The sequence below is a fragment of the Haemorhous mexicanus genome, chromosome 37, assembly GCF_027477595.1.
Source record: "Haemorhous mexicanus isolate bHaeMex1 chromosome 37, bHaeMex1.pri, whole genome shotgun sequence".
Taxonomy (NCBI): domain Eukaryota; kingdom Metazoa; phylum Chordata; class Aves; order Passeriformes; family Fringillidae; genus Haemorhous; species Haemorhous mexicanus.
In genome coordinates, this window is record NC_082377.1 from 945,316 (window position 1) to 970,293 (window position 24,978).

General features: G+C 63.2%; 1 protein-coding gene and 1 long non-coding RNA gene across 2 annotated transcripts in view; both read left to right on the forward strand.

Moving 5' to 3' along the window:
* Positions 1-24,059, forward strand: part of CHD3 (chromodomain helicase DNA binding protein 3) — an 87,025-nt gene extending 62,966 nt beyond the window's left edge. Inside the window, 13 exon segments of the mRNA XM_059872614.1 lie at positions 541-674; positions 3,771-3,915; positions 5,822-5,984; positions 7,017-7,129; positions 7,309-7,445; positions 8,496-8,611; positions 10,484-10,597; positions 10,691-10,799; positions 12,275-12,407; positions 14,515-14,710; positions 18,230-18,393; positions 21,922-22,051; positions 23,943-24,059. Of these exon segments, the coding sequence (XP_059728597.1) occupies positions 541-674; positions 3,771-3,915; positions 5,822-5,984; positions 7,017-7,129; positions 7,309-7,445; positions 8,496-8,611; positions 10,484-10,597; positions 10,691-10,799; positions 12,275-12,407; positions 14,515-14,710; positions 18,230-18,393; positions 21,922-22,051; positions 23,943-24,037 (1,749 nt within the window). The 3' untranslated portion in view covers positions 24,038-24,059.
* On the forward strand, positions 11,093-12,266 carry LOC132341225 (uncharacterized). Its single transcript, XR_009490131.1, has 3 exons — positions 11,093-11,990; positions 12,108-12,201; positions 12,233-12,266. It is a non-coding gene; the product is annotated as an uncharacterized LOC132341225 (long non-coding RNA).
* Positions 24,060-24,978: the final 919 nt, after the last annotated feature.

A 24,978-nucleotide genomic window follows, 5' to 3' on the forward strand; every position in this document is an offset into this window, starting at 1 on the left:
CCCCCCGATGTCCCCGATGTCCCCAATGTCCCCAATGTGTCCCCAGGTGCTGGGGTTCAACACGAGGCAGCGCAAGGCCTTCCTCAGCGCCGTCATGCGCTGGGGGGTGATGGCAGGGTGTCCCCAATGTCCCCAATGTCCCCCTGACCCCCTGATGTCCCCAATGTCCCCTGTGTGTCCCCAATGTCCCCTGTGTGTCCCCAGGTGCTGGGGTTCAACACGAGGCAGCGCAAGGCCTTCTTCAGCGCCGTCATGCGCTGGGGGGTGGTGGCAGGGTGTCCCCTGTCATTCGTGTCCCCAATGTCCCCTGTGTCCCCCCGATGTCCCCAATGTCCCCGATGTCCCCTGTGTGTCCCCAGGTGCTGGGGTTCAACACGAGGCAGCGCAAGGCCTTCCTCAACGCCGTCATGCGCTGGGGGGTGATGGCAGGGTGTCCCCTGTCATTCGTGTCCCCAATGTCCCCAATGTCCCCCTGACCCCCCGATGTCCCCAATGTCCCCAATGTCCCCGATGTCCCCAATGTCCCCTGTGTGTCCCCAGGTGCTGGGGTTCAACACGAGGCAGCGCAAGGCCTTCCTCAACGCCGTCATGCGCTGGGGGATGCCCCCCCAGGACGCCTTCACCTCGCAGTGGCTCGTGAGGGACCTGAGGGGCAAAACCGAGAAGGAGTTCAAGTAGGTGACACCTGGGGACACCTGGGGACACCTGGGGACACCTGGGAGGGGTGGTGGCACTGGGGAGGGCACAGGGTCTGTGGGGGCAAGGCGGTGTCAGTGGCAAGCGGTGGCATCAGGGACAAGCGGTGGCATCAGGGACAGGCGGTGGCATCAAGGATGGGTGGTGGCATCAGGGACAGGTGGTGGCACTGGGGACAGGTGGTGGCACTGGGGACAAGGGTTGACACCAGGTGGTGGCACTGGGGACAGGTGGTGGCAGGGTAGTGAGGTGTCCGTGTGTCCCCATGTCCTTTGTCCTAGTGTGTCCCCACATCCTCTGTGTCCGTTTGTCCCCATCTCCGTTTGTCACCATGTCCTTACTGTCCCCGTGTCCCCTCATCTCCCTGTGTGTCCCTGTGCCCTCCATTGTCCCCTGGTGTCCCCTGGTGTCCCCTCCCATCTCTCTGTGTCTCCCTCTGTCCCTGTGCCCTCCCTTGTCCCCTGCTGTCCCCTGCTGTCCCCCAGTGTCTCTCTGTGTCTCCCTCTGTCCCTGTGCCCTCCATTGTCCCCTGCTGTCCCCTGGTGTCCCCCATTGTCTCTCTGTGTCTCCCTCTGTCCCTGTGCCCTCCATTGTCCCACGTCCCCCAGTGTCCCCCCATGTCTGTGTCCCCTGATGTCCCCTTGTTGTCCCGTGTCCCCCGATGTCCCCAATGTCCCCAATGTCCCCCGATGTCCCCGTGCCACGTGATGAGCCCTTACTCAGCCGAGCGCCGTCACTGTCGGTGTTCCTGGGGACCGGACGAGGCCGTGTCCCCCTCAGCCCGACACAAAGCCACCCCCGATGTCCCCGTGTCCCCTCGGGGGGCCGGGTGTGGCCCAGGGGACGCCAGAGCGGTGGCAGGTCCCTGGTCCCTGCCGTGACCGGCACAGCCCCCACGGGCGCCGTGACGAGGGGACGGGCTGATGGTGCGGGGACAGCGGGGACACTGGGGACACTGGGGACACTGGGGACACTGGGGACAGCAGGGACAGCAGGGACATCAGGGACAGCAGGGACACTGGGGACATTGGGGACATCGGGGACATAGGGGACAGTGGGGACATCAGGGACAGCAGGGACATCAGGGACACTGGGGACATTGGGGACATCGGTGACGTAGGGGTCATCAGGGACATCAGGGACAGTGGGGACATCAGGGACATTGGGGACATCTGGGACACTGGGGACATCAGGGACACTGGGGACATCAGGGACACTGGGGACATCGGGGACAGTGGGGACATCAGGGACATTGGGAACATCGGGGACATCAGGGACACTGGGGACATCAGGGACATTGGGGACATCTGGGACACTGGGGACATCAGGGACACTGGGGACATCAGGGACACCGGGGACACTGGGGACATCAGGGACAGTGGGGACATTGGGGACATCAGGGACAGCAGGGACACTGGGGACAGCGGGGACACTGGGGACATCAGGAACATTGGGGACATCAGGGACATTGGGGACATCAGGGACACTGGGGACATCGGTGACATAGGGATCATCAGGGACAGTGGGGACATCGGGGACATCAGGGACACCGGGGACATTGGGGACAGTGGGGACACTGGGGACACTGGGGTCATCAGGGACATTGGGGACATCAGGGGCATTGGGGACATCAGGGACACTGGGGACATCGGTGACATTGGGGTCATCAGGGACATTGGGGACATCAGGGACATCGGTGACATAGGGGTCATCAGGGACATTGGGGACATCAGGGACATCGGTGACATCAGGGACACTGGGGACATGGGGGACAGGATCTATGGGGACAAGGGACCATGAGGATGAGGGCCTTTGGGGATAGGGACCTTGGGGACAGGATCCATGGGGACAAGGGACCTTGGGGACAAAGACCCTGGGGATGTGACCTTTGGGGACAAGGACCCTGGGGACAGGATCTGTGGGGACAGTGACCTGGGGCAGGGTGTGTGGGTGCGGAGGCGGTGGCACAGGGGGTGGCACGGGGTGGCACAGGCAGGGGTGGTGGCACAGGCGGTGGCACAGGGGGTGGCACAGGGGGTGGCACAGGCAGTGGCACAGGGGGTGGCACAGGCAGGGGTGGTGGCACAGGGGGTGGCACAGGGGGTGGCACAGGCAGGGGTGGTGGCACAGGCAGGGGTGGCACAGGGGGTGGCACAGGCAGGGGTGGTGGCACAGGGGGTGGTGGCACAGGGGGTGGTGGCACAGGGGGTGGCACAGGGGGTGGTGGCACAGGGGGTGGCACAGGCAGGGGTGGTGGCACAGGGGGTGGCTCAGGGGGTGGCACAGGGGGTGGCACAGGCAGGGGTGGTGGCACAGGGGGTGGCTCAGGGGGTGGCACAGGGGGTGGCACAGGCAGGGGTGGTGGCACAGGGGGTGGCACAGGGGGTGGCACAGGCAGGGGTGGTGGCACAGGGGGTGGCTCAGGGGGTGGCAGTGGAACAGGCAGTGGCACAGGCAGGGGTGGCAGTGGCCCAAGGATGGTGGCACAGGCAGGGGTGGTGGCACCAACAGTGGCACAGGGGTGGTGACACCAACAGTGGCAGTGGCACAGGGGGTGGTGACACCAACAGTGGCAGTGGCACAGCGGTGGTGGCACAGGGGTGATGGCACAGGCAGTGGCCCAGGGGTGGTGGCAGTGGCCCAGGGGTGGTGGCACAGGCAGTGGCCCAGGGGTGGTGGCAGTGGCACAGGGGTGGTGACACCAACAGTGGCAGTGGCCCAGGGATGGTGGCACAGGGGTGGTGGCACAGTCAGTGGCCCAGGGGTGATGGCGGTGGCCCAGGGGTGGTGGCACGGGCAGTGGCCCAGGGGTGGTGGCACTGGGGGTGGCAGTGGCCCAGGCAGGGGCGGTGGCCCAGGGGTGGTGGCAGTGGCCCAGGCAGGGGTGGTGGCCCAGGGGTGGTGGCCCGGGGTGGTGGCACGGGCGGTGGCCCAGGCGTGGTGGCCCAGGGGTGGTGGCCCAGGGGTGGTGGCCCAGGGGTGGTGGCGGTGGCCCAGGGGTGGTGGCGGTGGCCCAGGCAGGGGTGGTGGCCCGGGGTGGTGGCCCGGGCGGTGGCCCTGAGCGCTGTCCCCAGGGCCTACGTGTCCCTGTTCATGCGCCACCTGTGCGAGCCGGGCGCCGACGGCTCCGAGACCTTCGCGGACGGCGTCCCCCGCGAGGGGCTGTCCCGGCAGCAGGTGCTGACCCGCATCGGCGTCATGTCCCTCGTCAAGAAAAAGGTACCTGGGCACACCTGGGGACACACCTGGCACAGCCTGAACACCTGGGGACACACCTGGGACAGCCTGAACACCTGGGGACAGCCAGGGACAGCCCGGGGGTCAGCCCTGGGACACTTGGGGACACACCTGGGGACAGCCTGAACACCTGGGGACACACCTGGCACAGCCTGAACACCTGGGGACACACCTGGGGACAGCCTGAACACCTGGGGACACACCTGGGGACAGCCTGAACACCTGGGGACAGCCAGGGACAGCCCTGGGTACACCCAGGGACAGCTGGGGACACACCTGGGGATAGGCTGAACACCTGGGGACACGCCTGGGGACAGCCTGAACACCTGGGGACAGCCAGGGACAGCCCTGGGTACAGCCCTGGGACAGCCAGGACACCTGGGGACAGCCTGAACACCTGGGGACACACCTGGGGATAGCCTGAACACCTGGGCACAGCCAGGGACAGCCCTGGGGTCAGCCCTAGGACACTTGGGGACACACCTGGGGACAGGCTGAACACCTGGGGACATCCCTGGAGACAGCCTGAACACCTGGGGACAGCCAGGGACAGCCTGAACACCTGGGCACAGCCAGGGACAGCCCTGGGGTCAGCCCAGGGACACCCAGGGACACCTGGGGACACACCTAGGGACAGGCTGAACACCTGGGGACACACCTGGGGACAGCCTGAACACCTCGGGACAGCCAGGGACAGCCCTGGGGTCAGCCCAGGGACACCTGGGGACACACCTGGGGACAGCCTGAACACCTGGGGACACACCTGGGGACTCACCTGGGTCGATTTTTGGAGTCCCCCCAAGCTGCTCCTCTGGGGACATTTTAGGGTCCCTTTTTGGAGGTTTTTTGGGGTCCCCTGACCCCTCCATGTCCCCTCCCTGCCCGAGCTGGGCCCTGGGAAGGTTTTAGGGTCCCTTGGGCAGATTTTTGGGGTGCAGTTTTAGGGTTTTTGGGGTTTTTGGGGTGGGTTTTTGGGGTTTTTGGGGTTTTTGGGGTGGGTTTTTGGGGTTTTTGGGGTGCCCTGACCCCCCATGTCCCGTCCCCAGGTGCAGGAGTTCGAGCACATCCACGGGCGCTGGTCCCTGCCCGAGCTGGGCCCTGGGGAGGTTTTAGGGTCCCTTTTTGGGGTGGGTTTTTGGGGTGGGTTTTTGGGGTTTTTGGGGTGGGTTTTTGGGGTTTTTGGGGTGCTCTGATCCCCCCATGTCCCCTCCCCAGGTGCAGGAGTTCGAGCACATCAACGGGCGCTGGTCCCTGCCCGAGCTGGGCCCTGGGGAGGTTTTAGGGTCCCTTAGGGGGATTTTGGGGGTGCAGTTTTAGGGTTTTTGAGGTTTTTGGGGGTTTTGGGGTGGGTTTTCAGGGTTTTTGGGGTGGGTTTTTGGGGTTTTTGGGGTTTTTGGGGTGCTCTGATCCCCCCATGTCCCCTCCCCAGGTGCAGGAGTTCGAGCGCATCCACGGGCGCTGGTCCCTGCCCAAGCTGGGCCCTGGGGAGGTTTTAGGGTTCCTTTTTGGGGTGGGTTTTTGGGGTTTTTGGGGTGCTCTGATCCCCCCATGTCCCCTCCCCAGGTGCAGGAGTTCGAGCACATCAACGGGCGCTGGTCCCTGCCCGAGCTGGGCCCTGGGGAGGTTTTAGGGTCCCTTTTTGGGGTGGGTTTTTGGGGTTTTTGGGGTGGGTTTTTGGGGTTTTTGGGGTGCTCTGATCCCCCCATGTCCCCTCCCCAGGTGCAGGAGTTCGAGCACATCAACGGGCGCTGGTCCCTGCCCGAGCTGCGCCCTGGGGAGGTTTTAGGGTCCCTTTTTGGGGTGGGTTTTTGGGGTGGGTTTTTGGGGTTTTTGGGGTGGGTTTTTGGGGTTTTTGGGGTGCTCTGATCCCCCCATGTCCCCTCCCCAGGTGCAGGAGTTCGAGCACATCAACGGGCGCTGGTCCCTGCCCGAGCTGGCCCCCGAGCCCAGCGCCGACTCCAAGCGCTCGTCCCGCGCCTCCTCCCCCGCCAAGACCGGCCCCCCCAGCCCCGAGCAGAGCGGCCCCCCCAGCCCCGCGCCCCCCACGCCCGGTACCCACGGCGGGGACACGGAGGGGACAGGGGGACAGCGGTGGGGACAGGGGAACAGAGGGACAGGGGTGGGGACAGAGGGACAGGGATGGGGACAGGGGGACAGCGGTGGGGACAGGGGAACAGCGGTGGGGACAGGGGTGGGGGCATGGGGACAGGGATGGGGGCAGGGGGACGGCAATGGGGACAGAGGGACAGCGATGGGGGCAGGGGGACGGCAATGGGGACAGGGGGACAGGGATGGGGACATGGGGACAGCAATGAGGACAGAGGGACAGGGATGGGGACATGGAGACAGCAATGGGGACATGGGGACAGCAATTGGGACACGGGGACAGGGATGGGGGCATGGGGACATGGCTGGGGACATGGGGACAGGGGTGGGGACATGGGGACAGGGGTGGGGACATGGGGACAGCAATGAGGACAGAGGGACAGGGATGGGGACATGGAGACAGCAATGGGGACATGGGGACAGCAATTGGGACACGGGGACAGGGATGGGGGCATGGGGACATGGCTGGGGACATGGGGACAGGGGTGGGGACATGGGGACAGGGATGGGGGCAGGGGGACGGCAATGGGGACAGAGGGACAGCGATGGGGACAGGGGGACAGGGATGGGGACAGGGGGACAGCAATGGGGACATGGGGACAGCAATGGGGACAGGGGGACAGCAATGGGGACATGGGGACAGGGGTGGGGACACAGCTTGGGGACATGGCTGGGGACACGGTGACAGGGATGGGGACATGGGGACAGGGGTGGGGACATGAGGACAGCAATGGGGACATGGGGACAGCAATGGGGACACGGTGACAGGGATGGGGGCATAGGGACAGGGATGGGGACATGGGGACAGGGATGGGGACATGGCTCAGTCCCCTGACCCCCCCATTGTGGGGGACACAGCTGGGGACATGGGGACACAACTGGGGACAGGGATGGGGGACATGGGGACGGGGCTGGTGGCATGGGGACACAGCTGGGGACAGGGTGGGGAGCGATGTCCTGACGTCCCCTGTCCCCAGCCACGCCAGCGCCCAGCGAGCGCGGGGACGGGCCAGGGCCACCCCCGGACAGGGACGAGGGTGACACCAGGGACGAGAAGGAGCCCAAAGGCGCCGAGAAGATGGAGACAGATGTGAGTGACACAGCTGTCCCCAACCCTGTCCCTGTCCCCTCTGTGTTCTCGCTGTCCCCAATGCTGTCCCTGTCCCCTCTGTGTCCTTGTCCCCGTGTCCCCCCTCGCTGTCCCTCTCAGAGGGGGGGTGATGTCCCCATGGGGACACCGAGGGTGACAGCCCCTCCCTGTCCCCGCAGCCTCCTGTCCCCGAGGTGCCACCGTCGCCGGGCGATGGCAGCGAGGCCGAAGGGCCCCGCAAGGGGGGACGAGGAGGAGGGGCCCGGCCACAGGGACCCCGAGGCCGAAGGGCCCCCGGCCCGCGAGGAGCGGCCAGGTGAGACCCCCGGGAAACCCCAAAAACCCCAAATCCTGGGAACCCCAAATCCTGGGAACCCCAAAAAACCCAAATCCTGGAAAACCCCAAACCCCAAAAACCCTAAATCCCAAAACCCCTGGAAAACCCCAAATCCAAGGAAAACCCCAAAACCTCAAATCCCAGGAAAACCCCAAAACCCCTGGAAAACCCCAAAAACCCCAAATCCCAGGAAAAACCCAAAACCCCTGGAAAACCCCAAAATCCCCAAATCCCAGGAAAAACCCAAAATCCAAGGAAAACCCCAAATCCCAGGAAAACCCCAAATCCCCCAAACCCCTGGAAATCCCCAGGAAATCCCCAGGAAAACCCCAAAACCCCAGGAAAACCCCAAACCCCAAAACCCCAGGAAAACCCCAAACCCCAAAACCCCAGGAAAACCCCAAAAACCCCAAATCCCAGGAAAACCCCAAAAACCCCAAATCCCAGGAAAACTCTAAAATCCAAGGAAAACCCCCAAACCCCTGGAAAACCCCAAAAACCCCAAACCCCTGGAAATCCCCCAAACCCCAAATCCCCCAAACCCCAGGAAAACCCCAAAACCCCCAAATCCCAAAAACCCCAAAACCCCTGGAAATTCCCCAAACCCCAAAACCCCCAAAACCCCTGGAAATCCCCCAAACCCCAAAACCCCCCAAACCCCAAAATCCCCAAATCTCAGGAAAACCCCCAAACCCTGGAACTCCCCCAAACCCCAAATCCCCCAAACCCCAAATCCCCCAAACCCCCAAAACCCCAGGAAAACCCCAAAACCCCCCAAACCCCAGGAAAACCCCAAAACCCCCAAAACCCCTGGAACTCCCCCAAACCCCAAACCCCCCAAACCCCAAATCCCCCAAACCCCAAATCCCCTGGAAATCCCCAGGAAAACCCCAAAACCCCAGGAAAACCCCAAAACCCCCAAAACCCCAGGAAAACCCCAAAACCCCCCAAAACCCCCAAACCCCTGGAACTCCCCCAAATCCCCAAAACCCCAAAACCCCTGGAACTCCCCCAAACCCCAAACCCCCCTGCCCTGCCCGGCGCAGGTGCCGAGGCCGAGAAGGTTCCGGGCCTGGACAAGGGTGACGAGAAGGCCCCGGAGGAGGAGCCCAAGGAGCGCCCGGGAGACCCCGACCCCAAAAGAGGTGCTGGGGGCGGGGCTTAACGGGAAAGGGGCGTGGTCTGAGCCAGAATGGGCGGTGCTTAGCAAAAGGGGGTGTCTCCTAACCCCCGGAGTGGGCGGGGCTTGGCAGAAGGGGGTGTGGTCTAAAGCAGAGTAGGTGGTGCTTGTTTGAAGGGGTGTGGTCTAACGTGAGTGGGTGGTGCTTAGCTGAGGAGGCGTGGTCTAACCTGGAGTGGGCGGGGCTTAGCCCAGGCCTTATCTTGTTTGCTGTTGGGGCTGGGGGGGTTTTGGGGGGCCCAAGGGTGGGTCAGGTGTGTCCGTGACCCCCCCAGACCCATCCCTGACCCTCCAAATGTGTCCTGGCCCCCCCAAATGTGTCCCTGGCCCCCTAAATGTGTCCCTGACCCCCCAAATGTGTCCCTGGCCCCCCAAATGTGTCCATGACCCCTCAGACGCCCCCCCTGACCCCCCCAAACCCATCCCTGACCCCCCAAATACCCCCTGACCCCCCCAAATTTATCCCTGACCCTCCAAACACCCCCTTGACCCCCCCAGACCCATCCCTGACCCTCCAAATGTGTCCCTGACCCCCCAAACCCATCCCTGATCCCCAAATCCCCCCGACCCCCCAAACTCCCCCCTGACTCCCCAAATTTATCCCTGACCCTCCCAAACCCATCCCTGACCCCCTAAACGCCCCCCTGACCCCCGAGACTCATCCCTGATCCCCCCCAAATCCCCCCTGGCCCCCCAAATCCCCCTGACCCCCCAAATCCCCCCTGACCCCCCAAATCCCCCCTGACCCCCCAAATCCCCCTGACCCCCCAAACCCATCCCTGACCCCCCAAATCCCCCTGACCCCCAAACTCCCCTCTGACTCCCCAGATTTATCCCTGACCCCCCAAACCCATCCTTGACCCCCCAGACTCCCCCGACCCCCCCAAACCCATCCCTGACCCCCTAAACGCCCCCCTGACCCCCCAAACCCATCCCTGATCTCCCCCAAATCCCCCTGACCCCCCTGGCCCCCCAAATCACCCCTGACCCCCCCAAACCCCCCTGACCCCCCTGATCCCCCAAATCCCCCTGACCCCCCAAACCCCCCTGACCCCCCAAATCCCCCCTGACCCCCCCAAACCCCCCTGACCCCCCAAACCCCCCTGACCCCCTCAAATCCCCCAAATCCCCCTGGCCCCCCAAATCCCCCTGATCCCCAAATCCCCCTGACCCCCCAAATCCCCCTGACCCCCCTGACCTCCCAAACCACCCTGGCCCCCAAACCCCCCTGGCCCCCCAAACCCCCCTGACCCCCCTGGCCCCCCCAAACCCCCCTGACCCCCCAAATCCCCCCTGACCCCCCCCAAACCCCCCTGGCCCCCAATCCCCCCTGACCCCCAAATCCCCCCTGACCCCCCCAAATCACCCCTTACCCCCCAAATCCCCCCTGACCCCCTGACCCCCCCAAATCCCCCTGACCCCCCCAAACCCATCCCTGACCCCCCTGACCCCCCAAACCCCCCTGACCCCCCCAAACCCCCCTGACCCCCCAAATCCCCCTGACCCCCCTGACCCCCCCAAACACCCCTGGCCTCCAAACCCCCCTGGCCCCCCCAAATCCCCCCTGGCCCCCCAAACCCCCCTGACCCCCCAAACCCCCCTGACCCCCCCAAATCCCCCAAATCCCCCTGATCCCCAAATCCCCCTGACCCCCCCAAATCCCCCTGACCCCCCCAAACCCCCCTGACCTCCCAAACCCCCTGACCCCCCAAATCCCCCTGACCCCCCTGACCCCCCAAACCCCCCTGACCTCCCAAACCCCCCTGGCCCCCCAAACCCCCCTGACCCCCCCAAACCCCCCTGACCCCCCTGACCCCCACCCCGTCCCTCCCCGCAGAGGAGCCCAAGGCCGAGCGGGAGCCGCGGGCGGAGGCGCGGCCCAACGGGCGCCGGGAGGACAAGGCCGAGAAGCCGCGGTTCATGTTCAACATCGCCGACGGCGGCTTCACGGGTGAGCACGGGGACAGCCCGGGGACAGCCAGGGGACAGCCAGGGGACAGCGGGGACAGCCGGGGTCCCCCTGACCCCCCGACCCCCCCGGCAGAGCTGCACACGCTGTGGCAGAACGAGGAGCGCGCCGCCATCTCCTCGGGGAAGCTCAACGAGATCTGGCACCGGCGCCACGACTACTGGCTGCTGGCTGGCATCGTCCTGTATCCTCGGTGTCACCGTGGGATTGGGGTGGCCTCGGGGTGGGGACAGTGACAGCACGGTGACAGTGACAGCATGGTGTGGGTGGCACTGGTGCCTGGCTGCTGGCTGGCATCGTCCTGTATCCTCGGTGTCACCGTGGGAACTGGGGTGGCCTCGGGGTGGGGACAGTGACAGCACGGTGAGGGTGACAGCCAGGAGAGGGTGACAAAGTGAGGGGGGTGACAGCCAGGAGAGGGTGACAAAGTGAGGGGGGTGACAGCCAGGAGAGGGTGACAGAGTGAGGGGGGTGACAGCCAGGAGAGGGTGACAAAGTGAGGGGGGTGACAGCCAGGAGAGGGTGACAAAGTGAGGGGGGTGACAGCCAGGAGAGGGTGGCATCCATGCTTGGTGTGCTGAATGTGGGGGACTGTGGGGGCGGGCAGACGTGATGATACGGTGACAGATAACAGGTGACATGGTCACACAGTGACAGGTGACAGGTGACACAGTGACAGGTAACAGATGACAGGTACCAGGTGACAGGTGACATCCTTAGGGCACAGCCACGGCTCCGTGTGCTGTGTGTGGGGACATTGGGGACAGGGGGATGTGCTGAGGCAGTGGCAGGGTGACACAGTGACAGGTGACAGGTGCCAGGTACCAGGTGACAGGTACCAGGTGACAGGTGACAGGTACCAGGTGACAGGTGACAGGTGGCATCCTTAGCGCGCAGCCACGGCTCCGTGGGACATTGGGGACAGGGAGATGTGCTGAGGCAGTGGCAGGGTGACACGGTGACAGGTGACAGGTGACAGGTGACAGGTGACATCCTTAGCGCGCAGCCACGGCTCCGTGGGACACTGGGGACAGGGGGATGTGCTGAGGCAGTGGCAGGGTGACATGGTCACACAGTGACACAGTGACAGGTGACACAGTGACAGGTGACAGGTGGCCTCCTTAGCGCGCAGCCACGGCTCCGTGGGACACTGGGGACAGGGGGATGTGCTGAGGCAGTGGCAGGGTGACACAGTGACAGGTGACAGGTACCAGGTGATAGGTGCCAGGTACCAGGTGACAGGTGACAGGTGGCCTCCTTAGCGCGCAGCCACGGCTCTGTGGGACATTGGGGACAGGGGGATGTGCTGAGGCAGTGGCAGGGTGACATGGTCACACAGTGACACAGTGACAGGTGACACAGTGACAGGTGACAGGTGGCCTCCTTAGCGCGCAGCCACGGCTCCGTGGGACACGGGACAGGGGGATGTGCTGAGGCAGTGGCAGGGTGACATGGTCACACAGTGACACAGTGACAGGTGACACAGTGGCAGGTACCAGGTGACAGGTGACAGGTGGCCTCCTTAGCGCGCAGCCACGGCTCTGTGGGACATTGGGGACAGGGGGATGTGCTGAGGCAGTGGCAGGGTGACATGGTCACACAGTGACACAGTGACAGGTGACACAGTGACAGGTGACAGGTGGCCTCCTTAGCGCGCAGCCACGGCTACGCGCGCTGGACCGACATCCAGAACGACGGCGCCTTCGGGGTCATCAACGAACCCTTCAAGGGCGAGGCCTCCAAGGGGAACTTCCTGGAGATGAAGAACAAGTTCCTGGCGCGCCGCTTCAAGGTCAGCGAGCCAGCTGGCACGGGGTGGCACTGGGTGGCACTGGGTGGCATGGGGGTGACAGCGAGGGTGGCACCGGCTGGCACCAGCTGGCATGGGGGTGACAGCGAGGGTGGCACTTGGTGGCACGGGGGTGACAGCGAGGGTGGCACTTGGTGGCATGGGGGTGACAGCGAAGTTGGCACCGGCTGGCACCAGGTGGCACCAGGGTGACAGCGAGGGTGGCACCGGGTGGCACAGGGGTGACAGCGAGGGTGGCATCAGGTGGCACAGGGGTGACAGTGAGGGTGGCACCAGGTGGCACCAGGGTGACAGGGTGGCACTGGGTGGCACGGGGGTGACAGTGAGGTTGGCACCGGCTGGCACCAGCTGGCACCAGGGTGACAGTGAGGGTGGCACTGGGTGGCATGGGGGTGACAGGGAGGGTGGCACCGGCTGGCATCAGCTGGCATGGGGGTGACAGCGAGGGTGGCACTGGGTGGCACGGGGGTGACAGCGAAGTTGGCACCGGCTGGCACCAGGTGGCACCAGGGTGACAGCGAGGGTGGCACCGGCTGGCACCAGCTGGCATAGGGGTGACAGCGAGGGTGGCACCGGCTGGCACCAGCTGGCATGGGGGTGACAGCGAGGGTGGCACCGGGTGGCACAGGGGTGACAGCGAGGGTGGCATCAGGTGGCACAGGGGTGACAGTGAGGGTGGCACTGGGTGGCACCAGGGTGACAGTGAGGGTGGCACTGGGTGGCACGGGGGTGACAGTGAGGTTGGCACCGGCTGGCACCGAGGTGGCACAGGGGTGACAGCGAGGGTGGCACCGGGTGGCACAGCAGTGACAGTGAGGGTGGCACGGGGTGACAGCAAGGGTCGCAGGGGGGTGACAGTGAGGGTGGCACCAGGTGGCACGGGGGTGACAGCGAGGGTGGCATCACGTGGCACCGGGGTGGCCTTGCACGAGGGGCTGGCATGAGCAGGAAGGGGGCCAAGGGTGCTCGGACACCTGGGTGGGTGCTCCAGGTGTTGGGTGAGGTCAGGGTTCAACACCTGGACATCTGTGTGGTCCAGATGTTGATGAGGTCAGGGTTGGACCCACCAACACCTGAACCCTCCAGATGTTGAAGTCAAGATTAGACCCACCAACACCTGGGTTCTCCAGCTGTTGGGTTTGCTCACACCTGACCCCACCAACACCTGGACCCCCCCAGCTGTTGATGAAGTCAGGATTAGACCCACCAACACCTGAACCCCCCAGATGTTGGGTTTCCATAAACCTGGACTCAACACCTGGATCCCCCAGATGTTGATGGGGCCAAGGCTGAGCCCACCAACACCTGGAGCCCCCAGCTGTTGATGAAGTCAGGATTAGACCCACCAACACCTGATCCCCCCAGATGTTGATGGGGTCAAGGCTCACCCCACCAACACCTGGAGCCCCCAGATGTTGGGTTTCCAATAAACCTGGACTCAACACCTGATCCCCCCAGCTGTTGGGTTTCCATAAACCTGGACTCAACACCTGGACCCCCCAGATGTTGATGGGGTCAGGGCTGAGCCCACCAACACCTGGACCCCCAGATGTTGGGTTTCCTCACACCTGACCCCACCAACACCTGGAGCCCCCAGCTGTTGATGAAGTCAGGATTAGACCCACCAACACCTGAACCCCCCAGATGTTGATGGGGGTCAAGGCTGACCCCACTAACACCTGAACCCCCCAGATGTTGGGTTTCCATAAACCTGGACTCAACACCTGATCCCCCCCAGCTGTTGATGGGGCCAAGGCTGACCCCACCAACACCTGGAGCCCCCAGCTGTTGATGAAGTCAGGATTAGACCCACCAACACCTGAACCCCCCAGATGTTGATGGGGTCAAGGCTGACCCCACCAACACCTGAACCCCCCAGATGTTGGGTTTCCGTAAACCTGGACTCAACACCTGGAGCCCCCAGATGTTGGGTTTCCATAAACCTGGACTCAACACCTGATCCCCCCCAGCTGTTGATGGGGCCAAGGCTGCCCCCCCACACCTGATCCCCCCCAGCTATTGACAGGACCAATGCTGACCCCCCACCCCCCCAAAACCCCCCTGACCCCTCCTTTCCCCCCCTTTCCAGCTGCTGGAGCAGGCGCTGGTGATCGAGGAGCAGCTGCGCCGCGCCGCCTACCTGAACATGACGCAGGACCCCAGCCACCCCGCCATGGCGCTCAACACGCGCTTCGCCGAGGTCGAGTGCCTGGCCGAGAGCCACCAGCACTTGTCCAAGGAGTCGCTGGCGGGCAACAAGCCGGCCAACGCCGTGCTGCACAAGGGTAAGAGGCGGCAGGGCCGGCGCGCCCGGCGCGGAGCGCGCCCCGTGTAGCGCCCGCCTCGTGCTCTGTACGCGCTGTGACGCCATTAAAGAGGGGTTTGCTCCCAACGCCGCCTCCCGGTGTCTCCTTGCTCTGCGTGTGCTTTCTGGGGGGGCTGCGCCGCGTGGCCGGGGCCGGGCTGCCTGCACGGGGGGCGTGGAGGCGCGGGAGAGGCCGAGGAGAGTGGTAGTAAAGGTGGAGTAAGGTTATAGTGAGGTTAGGGTAAAGGCGGAGTGAGTCAGGCTCACGTCCAAGTAAATTTGGGCTTCAGTCGTACTGAGGTCGGAGTAAAGTTATAGTAAGGTCAGAGTAAAGTTGGAGTAAGGTTAGAGTAAAGTTGGAGTGAGTCAGGCTAACGTCCGAGTAAATTTGGGCTAAAGTCGTACTGAGGTCAGAGTAAAGTTATAGTAAGGTCAGAGTGAAGGCGGAGTGAGTCAGGCTAAAGTCCAAGTAAATTTGGGCTTAAGTCGTACTGAGGTCGGAGTAAAGTTATAGTAAGGTCAGAGTAAAGTTGGAGTAAGGTTAGAGTAAAGTTGGAGTGAGTCAGGCTAACGTCCGAGTAAATTTGGGCTAAAGTCATACTGAGGTCAGAGTAAAGTCGGAGTAAAGTTATAGTAAGGTCAGAGTAAAGTTGGAGTAAGTCAGGCTAAAGTCCAAGTAAATTTGGGCTAAAGTCATACTGAGGTCAGAGTAAAGTCGGAAATAAGGTCAGAGTAAAGTCGGAGTAAGTCAGGCTAAAGTCCAAGTAAATTTGGGCTTAAGTTGTACTGAGGTCGGAATAAAGTCAGAGTAAAGTTATAGTAAGGTCAGAGTAAAGTTGGAGTAAGGTCAGAGTAAAGGCAAAGTAAGTCAGGCTAAAGTCCAAGTAAATTTGGGCTAAAGTCCAAGTAAATTTGGGCTAAAGTCATAATGAGGTCAGAGTAAAGTTGGAGTAAGGTCAGAGTAAAGTCAGAGTAAGTCAGGCTAAAGTCCGAGTAAATTTGGGCTAAAGTCCGAGTAAATTGGGACTAAAGTCTGAGTAACTTTGGACTAAAGTCCACGTAAAGGCAGAGTAAAGTCAGAGTAAGGTCAGGCTAAAGTCCAAGTAAATTTGGGCTAAAGTCATACTGAGGTCAGAGTAAAGTCGGAGTAAAGTCAGGCTAAAGTCTGAGTAAATTTGGGCTAAAGTCCGAGTAAATTGGGACTAAAGTCTGAGTAAGTTCGGACTAAAGTCCACATAAAGGCAGAGTAAAGTCCGAGTAAATTCAGATTAAAATCTGAGTCGATTCAGACTAAAGTCTGAGTAAATTCAGATTAAAGTTCACGTAAGGGCAGAGTAAAGTCCAAGTAAATTCAGACTAAAATCTGAGTCGATTCAGACTAAAGTCTGAGTAAATTTAGATTAAAGTTCACGTAAGGGCAGAGTAAAGTCCAAGTAAATTCAGACTAAAGTCTGAGTCGATTCAGACTAAAGTCTGAGTAAATTCAGGTTAAAGTTCAAGTAAAGTCCGTGTAAAGGCAGCGTAAATTCCAAGTGAATTTGGACTAAAGTCCAAGGTAAGTCAACTTAAAGGTGGAGTAAAGTCAGAGTAAAGGCCGAGGAAAGTCCAAGAAAAGTCTGATTGAAGTTGCAGTAAGCTTGGAGTAAGCTCGGAGTAAAGTCAGTGTGAGGCGGGAGGCGCATGGAGGGGTTGTGGCTTGGCGCTGAGGTGGCTCTGCTGAGTAGCTGTGGTGTAAAGCTGGAGTATGTCCCTAGTGCCGTCCTGTGTGTATCTCTGGAGTAGTTTACGCCTTGATCCCTTCCCTCCCTCCCTCCCTCCTTGCCCGGGGCTGTTTTGGCGGAGTATCCCCGGAGTATCCCCGCGGTGCATGCTGGGAGTAAGGCTGGAGTAGCGCCGGTGTTTGCATGCGCCTGAGCACCCCGGTGTAAGCCCAGAGTATCCCCGGTGTAATTAATGAGTAAAGCCTGGAGGACTCTGGAGGGATGAGCTGAGTAAACCCAGAGTATCCCTGGTGTATTTAATGCCAGGAGTATCCCTGGAGTAACTCCAGAGCAGACCCGGAGTCACCTCCGGCGTGTCCAAGGAGTAGCCACAGAGTAGCCACGGAGTAGCCCTGTGTGTGCAGGCCCGCAGTAAGGCAGGAGTAACCCTGGAGTATCCAAGGAGTATCCAAGGAGTATCCCCAGAGCGTTAAGAGTAACCCTGGAGTATCTCCAGAGTACCTGGAGGAGATACTCAGAGTAAGGAGCACAGCTGGGGTATCTCCAGTGTGGGCGAGGCACACCCTGAGTAAATCAGGAGCAAACCTCGAGTAAGCCAGGAATCCACCCAGAATAAGGAATAAACCCCGAGTAAGTCAGGAGTATGCCCAGAGTACTCCCAGCCTACTCCCACCCCCTCCCCCCCGCGCATGCCCCCCTCCCCCACCCACTTGCAACCCCCGAGTAAGCTCTGAGTAGCCCCTGAGTAACTCCCACCTCCTCCCCCTCCGTCTCCCCACCCTCCCAGTCTCACGTGACTATCTCCCACTCTGTGAGTAAGCTGTGAGTAAGCCATGTATAAGCTGCGAGTAAGCTGTAAGCTGTGAGTAAGCCATGAGTAAGCTGCAAGTAAGCTGTAAGCTGTGAGTAAGCCATGAGTAAGCTGCGAGTAAGCTGTAAGCTGTGTGTAAGCTATAAGCCATAAGCCGCGAGTAAGCTGCGAGTAAGCTGTGAGTAAGCCGTGTGTAAGCTGCGAGTAAGCTGTGAGTAAGCTGCGAGCAAGCTGTGAGTAAGCCGTGTGTAAGCTGCGAGTAAGCAGTGCGTGAGCAGTGCGTAAGCCGTGAGCTGTGAGTAAGCCGTGAATAAGCTGTGAGTAAGCTGTAAGCTGTAAGCTGTGAGTAAGCTGCGAGTAAGCCATAAGCTGTGAGTAAGCAGTGCGTAAGCTGTGAGTAAGCTGCGAGTAAGCTGTAAGCTGTAAGCAGTGAGTAAGCTGTGAGTAAGCCATGAATAAGCCGTGAGTAAGCCGTGAGTAAGCTGTGAGTAAGCTGCGAGTAAGCTGTGAGTAAGCAGTGCGTAAGCCGTGAGTAAGCTGCGAGTAAGCTGTGAGTAAGCTGTAAGCAGTGAGTAAGCCGTGAGTAAGCCGTGAATAAGCCATGAGTAAGCCGTGAGTAAGCTGTGAGTAAGCTGCGAGTAAGCTGTGAGTAAGCAGTGCGTAAGCCGTGAGTAAGCTGCGAGTAAGCTGTGAGTAAGCTGTAAGCAGTGAGTAAGCTGTGAGTAAGCTGTAAGCAGTGAGTAAGCTGTGAGTAAGCCGTGAGTAAGCTGTGAGTAAGCTGTGAGTAAGCTGTGAGTAAGCTGTAAGCAGTGAGTAAGCTGTGAGTAAGCTGTAAGCAGTGAGTAAGCCGTGAGCAAGCCGTGAGTAAGCCGTGAGCAAGCCGTGAGTAAGCCGTGAGTAAGCCGCGAGTAAGGCGTGAGCAGGGGCGCTGACGGCGGCTGTTTCTCTCTCCCTGTGCCGCGGGCAGTGCTGAACCAGCTGGAGGAGCTGCTGAGCGACATGAAGGCGGACGTGACGCGCCTGCCGGCCACGCTGTCCCGCATCCCCCCCATCGCCGCCCGCCTGCAGATGAGCGAGCGCAGCATCCTCAGCCGCCTGGCCAGCAAGGGCACCGAGAGCCACCCCCCGCCCGTGAGTCACCCCTGGGGACATTGGCACTGTCACCTTGTCACCCTGTGCCCCTGGCACCCTGCCCTTGGGAACATTGACATTGTCACCTTGTCACCCTGCCCCTGGCACCACGGCATCCTCAGCCGCCTGGCCAGCAAGGGCACCGAGAGCCACCCCCCGCCCGTGAGTCACCCCTGGGGACATGGGCACTGTCACCTTGTCACCCTGTCATACTGGCACCCTGCCACCCTGTCACCCTGCCCTGGGGATGTCCCCTGCCCCCACAGCATCCTCAGCCGCCTGGCCAGCAAGGGCACCGAGAGCCACCCCCCGCCCGTGAGTCACCCCTGGGGACATTGGCACTGTCACCTTGTCACCCTACCCCTGGGGACATCGGCATTGTCACCCTGCCCTTGGGAACATTGGCATTGTCACCCTGCCCCTGGCACCGCGGCATCCTCAGCCGCCTGGCCAGCAAGGGCACCGAGAGCCACCCCCCGCCCGTGAGTCACCCCTGGGGACATCGACACTGTCACCTTGTCACCCTGCCCCTGGGGACATTGGCATTGTCACCCTGTGCCCCTGCCACCCTGCCCCTGGGGACATCAGCATTGTCACCCTGCCCCTGGCACCACGGCATCCTCAGCCGCCTGGCCAGCAAGGGCACCGAGAGCCACCCCCCGCCCGTGAGTGACACCCTGGGGACATTGGCATTGTCACCTTGTCACCCTGTCATACTGGCACCCTGCCACCCTGTCACCCTGCCCTGGGGATGTCCCCTGCCCCCACAGCATCCTCAGCCGCCTGGCCAGCAAGGGCACCGAGAGCCACCCCCCGCCCGTGAGTCACCCCTGGGGACATGGGCACTGTCACCTTGTCACCCTGCCCCTGGGGACATTGGCATTGTCACCCTGCCCCTGGGAACATTGGCATTGTCACCCTGCCCCTGGCACCACGGCATCCTCAGCCGCCTGGCCAGCAAGGGCACCGAGAGCCACCCCCCGCCCGTGAGTCACACCCTGTCCCCAGTGTCCCCAACATCATGGGGACATTGTCATCCCGTCACCCTGTCACCCTGATGTGGGACATTGGCATTGTCACCCTGCCCCTGGCACCGCAGCATCCTCAGCCGCCTGGCCAGCAAGGGCACCGAGAGCCACCCCCCGCCCGTGAGTGACACCCTGTCCCCAGTGTCCCCAACATCATGGGGACGTTGTCATCCTGTCACCCTGTCACCCTGATGTGGGACATTGGCATTGTCACCCTGCCCCTGGCACCACGGCATCCTCAGCCGCCTGGCCAGCAAGGGCACCGAGAGCCACCCCCCGCCCGTGAGTCACCCCTGGGGACATGGGCACTGTCACCTTGTCACCCTGCCCCTGGGGACATTGGCATTGTCACCCTGCCCCTGGCACCACGGCATCCTCAGCCGCCTGGCCAGCAAGGGCACCGAGAGCCACCCCCCGCCCGTGAGTGACACTCTGGGGATATTGGCACTGTCACCTTGTCACCCTGTGCCCCTGTCACCCTGCCCTTGGGAACATTGACATTGTCACCTTGTCACCCTGTGCCCCTGCCCCCACGGCATCCTCAGCCGCCTGGCCAGCAAGGGCACCGAGAGCCACCCCCCGCCCGTGAGTCACCCTTGGGGACATTGGCATTGTCACCTTGTCACCCTGCCCCTGGGGACATTGGCATTGTCACCCTGCCCTTGGGAACATTGGCATTGTCACCCTGCCCCTGGCACCACGGCACCCTCAGCTGCCGGGCCAGCAAGGGCACCGAGAGCCACCCCCCGCCCGTGAGTCACCCCTGGGGACATCGGCACTGTCACCTTGTCACCCTGCCCTTGGGAACATTGGCATTGTCACCCTGCCCCTGCCCCCACGGCATCCTCAGCCGCCTGGCCAGCAAGGGCACCGAGAGCCACCCCCCGCCCATGAGTCACACCCTGTCCCCAATGTCCCCAACATCATGGGGACATTGTCATCCCGTCACCCTGTCACCCTGATGTGGGACATTGGCATTGTCACCCTGCCCCTGGCACCACGGCATCCTCAGCCGCCTGGCCAGCAAGGGCACCGAGAGCCACCCCCCGCCCGTGAGTCACCCCTGGGGACATGGGCACTGTCACCTTGTCACCCTGCCCCTGGGGACATCGGCATTGTCACCCTGCCCCTGGCACCATGGCATCCTCAGCCACCTGGCCAGCAAGGGCACCGAGAGCCACCCCCTGCCTGTGAGTCACCCCTGGGGACATGGGCATTGTCACCCTGTCACCCTGCCCCTGGGGACATTGGCATTGTCACCCTGCCCTTGGGAAAATTGACACTGTCACCTTGTCACCCTGTGCCCCTGCCCCCGCGGCATCCTCAGCCGCCTGGCCAGCAAGGGCACCGAGAGCCACCCCCCGCCCGTGAGTGACACCCTGTCCCCAGTGTCCCCAACATCATGGGGACATTGTCACCCTGCCCAGGGGACATCGCTCAGCCACCCCAAGGACATTGTCACCCTGTCACCCTGTCACCTTGTCACCCTGCCCTGGGGACATGAGCATTGTCACCCTGTCACCCGGCCCCAGGGACATTGTCACCCCAAAGTCACCCCCTGGTGCCCTGGGGACATTGGCATTGTCACCCTGCCCCGGGGACATTGGCATTGTCACCCTGCCCCGGGAATGTCCCTTGCCCCTCTGGGGACATTCCTCAGTAGTTTGGGGATGTCCCCACCCTGTCCTGGGGACACTCTTGGCCGTTGGGGTGGCTTTGGTGACAGAGGGAGGTGACCCTGGAGGTGACATTGGGGGGTGACCCTGGGAGGTGACAGAGGGAGGTGACCCTGGAGGTGACATTGGGGGGTGACCCTGGGAGGTGACAGAGGGAGGTGACCCTGGAGGTGTCAGGAGGGGGTGGCACCAGGAGGTGACCCCAGGAGGTGACCCTGTGCAGTGACCCCGGGCAGTGACCCCTGGAGGTGACAGCAGGAGGTGGCACCAGGAGGTGACAGAGGGAGGTGACCCCAGGAGATGACCCTGGAGGTGACACTGGGGGGTGAACCTGGGAGGTGACATCAGGAGGTGGCACTAGGAGGTGACATCGGGAGGTGACCCTGGAAGGTGACCCTGGAGGTGGCAGGATGGCACCAGGAGGTGACAGAGGGAGGTGGCTCCAGGAGGTGACATCAGGAGGTGGCACTAGGAGGTGACATCGGGAGGTGACCCTGGAAGGTGACCCTGGAGGTGGCAGGAGGGGATGGCACCAGGAGGTGACAGAGGGAGGTGACTCCAGGAGGTGACATTGGGGGGTGACCCTGGGAGGTGACACTGGGATGACCCTGGGAGGTGACATTGGGGGGTGACCCTGGGAGGTGACAGAGGGAGGTGACCCTGGAGGTGGCAGGAGGGGATGGCACCAGGAGGTGACAGAGGGAGGTGACTCCAGGAGGTGACACTGGGGGGTGACCCCGTGAGGTGACAGCAGGAGATGGCACCAGGAGGTGACCCCGGCGGTGACCCCGGCGGTGACCCCGTGTCCCTGTCCCTGTCCCCAGAGCTTCCCGCCGGGGCCCTACGCCACCCCCCCGAGCTACGGGGGCACCTTCGGGACCCCCCCGGCCGGAGCCCTCCCCCACCCCGGGGGGGCCAACTACAGCCAGATGCCACCGGGCTCCTTCATCTCCGGTGAGACAGGGGACAGCGGGGACAGCGGGGGGACATTGGGGGGATTGGGGACACTGGGGACAGCGGGGACAGCAGGGGGACATTGGGGGGATTGGGGACACTGGGGACAGCGGGGACAGCGGGGACAGTGGGGGGATTGGGGACACTGGGGACAGCGGGGACAGCGGGGGGACATTGGGGGGATTGGGGACAGTGGGGACAGCGGGGGGACATTGGGGGGATTGGGGACAGTGGGGACAGTGGGGACAGCGGGGACAGCGGGGGGATTGGGGACAGTGGAGACATTGGGGACAGCGGGGACAGTGGGGACAGTGGGGACAGCGGGGACACTGGAGACAGCGGGGACAGTGGGGACAGTGGGGGTAATGGGGACATTGGGGACAGTGGGGACAGCGGGGACAGCGGGGGGACATTGGGGGGATTGGGGACACTGGGGACAGTGGGGACAGTGGGGACAGCGGGGACAGCGGGGACAGTGGGGACATTGGAGGGGCACTGGGGACATTGGGGACAGTGGGGACAGTGGAGGGGCACTGGGGACATTGGGGACAGTGGGGACAGCAGGGACAGTGGGGACATTGGGGGTAATGGGGACATTGGGGACAGTGGGGGACAACGGGGACATTGGGGACATTGGGGACAGTGAGGACACTGGGGACACTGGGGAGAGTGGGGAGACACTGGGGACAGTGGGGACACTGGGGACATTGGGGACATTGAGGACAGTGGGGGACAACGGGGACATTGGGGGGATTGGGGGCGTTGGGGACACTGGGGGACAGTGGGGTACACTGGGGGACAGTGGGGACACTGGGGACCTTGGGGGTGTTGGGGACACTGGGGACACTGGGGAGAGTGGGGAGACAATGGGGACAGTGGGGGACACTGGGGACACTGGGGACATTGGGGACATTGAGGGGGGCATTGTGGACATTGGGGACATTGGTGGGGGGAGGGACAAATGGGGACATTAGGGGGGCGTCCAAAATGGGGACATTGATGAGGGTGGCCCAAAAATGGGGACATTGGAGGGGGCTCTGGGGTCCCTGGGGGTGTCACCCGTGGGTGGGGAGGGGTCCCTGGGGGGGTCCCTGGGGGTGTTTGGGGCGTTCTTGGGGAGGGGTCTCTGGGGGGGGGTGCCGGGGGGTGTCACCCATGGGTGGGGGGTCCCTGTGCCCCTCCCCCAGCCTCGAACGGCCCCGCGGTGCTGGTGAAGGGGGGTGGGGGTGGGTGGGGGGGTCTCTGGGGGGGTTCCCATAGGTGGGGGGGGATCCCTTGGGTGGGGAGGGGTCTCGATGTCCCCCCTGACCCCCCCCTGCCCCTCCCCCAGCCTCGAACGGCCCCGCGGTGCTGGTGAAGCGGGGTGGGGGTGGGGAGGGTCCCTGGCGGTTCCCATGGGTGGGGGGGATCCCTTGGGTGGGGAGGGGTCTCGATGTCCCCCCTGACGCCCCCTGCCCCTCCCCCAGCCCCGAACGGCCCCGCGGTGCTGGTGAAGGGGGATGGGGGTGGGTGGGGGGGTCTCTGGGGGGGTTCCCATGGGTGGGGGGGGATCCCTTGGGTGGGGAGGGGTCTCGATGTCCCCCCTGACCCCCCCCCTGCCCCTCCCCCAGCCTCGAACGGCCCCGCGGTGCTGGTGAAGGGGGATGGGGGGTGGGGGGGGGTCTCTGGGGGGGTTCCCATGGGTGGGGGGGATCCTTTGGGTGGGGAGGGGTCTCGATGTCCCCCCTGACACCCCCTGCCCCTCCCCCAGCCTCGAACGGCCCCGCGGTGCTGGTGAAGCGGGGTGGGGGTGGGGGGGGGGTCTCTGGGGGGGTTCCCATGGGTGGGGGGGGATCCCTTGGGTGGGGAGGGGTCTCGATGTCCCCCCTGACGCCCCCTGCCCCTCCCCCAGCCTCGAACGGCCCCGCGGTGCTGGTGAAGCGCGAGGCGGAGGCGCTGGAGCGGAAGGAGCCCCGGGGGGGGGAGGTGATCTGCATCGACGACTGAGGGGGGGCGGGGCCTGGGGGGGCCCCCCCCGGCCCCTCCCCCACCCCCCCCCACCTCACCCCGGGACCCCTCCCCCCATCCCACCCCCCCCCACCCCCGAGCCTGGCGGGGGGAGGGGCAGCGCGCGGGGTGGGGGAGGGGCTATAAATACGGAATTCTATAAATATGGATTTATGGGGGGGGAGGGGCGGGGCGGGGGGCGGGGCGCTCCCGCCCCTCCCCCCCCCCCCGGGCTCGGGCTCTGTTTGACGACAGCGAACGAATAAACCCCGGAAACGGTCCTGGCCACGCCCCCGCCTGCGCATGGCCACGCCCACCAGGGCAGTGGGAGGGACAGGGTGGGCGTGGCTACCATAGGGTGGGTGTGGCTACTATCAGGGTGGGCAGCATAGGGTGGGCGTGGTTACCTTGGGGATGGGCGCGGCTAGTGTCAGGATGGGTGTGGCTACTGCTGGGTGGGCGTGGCTACTATGGGAATAGGCGCGGCTACAGTGGAGATGGGCATGGTTGGCGCGGGGGTGGATGTGGCTACCATGGCAGGGGTCACCTGGGGGTGGCGGCCACCGGGACTTGGGGTTTGGCCACACGTGGGGTGGGCATGGCTACTGTGGGAATGGGCGTGGCCACCATGGCATTGGTCAGTTGTGGCCTTGTGGCCACCGTGGCAGTGGTCAGCTGTGGCCGTGTGGCCACCATGGCAGTGGCCACCAGCGTGCCAGGGGCTGCCCAGAGCCCGGGGGGAGGGGAATTCCCATTTTTTAAAGCCCTTTTGGGCCGTTTTGCTCAAATTCCGGCATTTCGGGAGCGCGGGGGCGGAGTGGAGGACTGAGGGACGATAGAGATGGGCTCTGGAGGGCTGAGCGTCACTTCCGGGTCTGCGGAAGAACCATAGAGAGGAATGGTGGAAGAATGAGCGGAACTTCCGGTTTCATGGAGGAAAC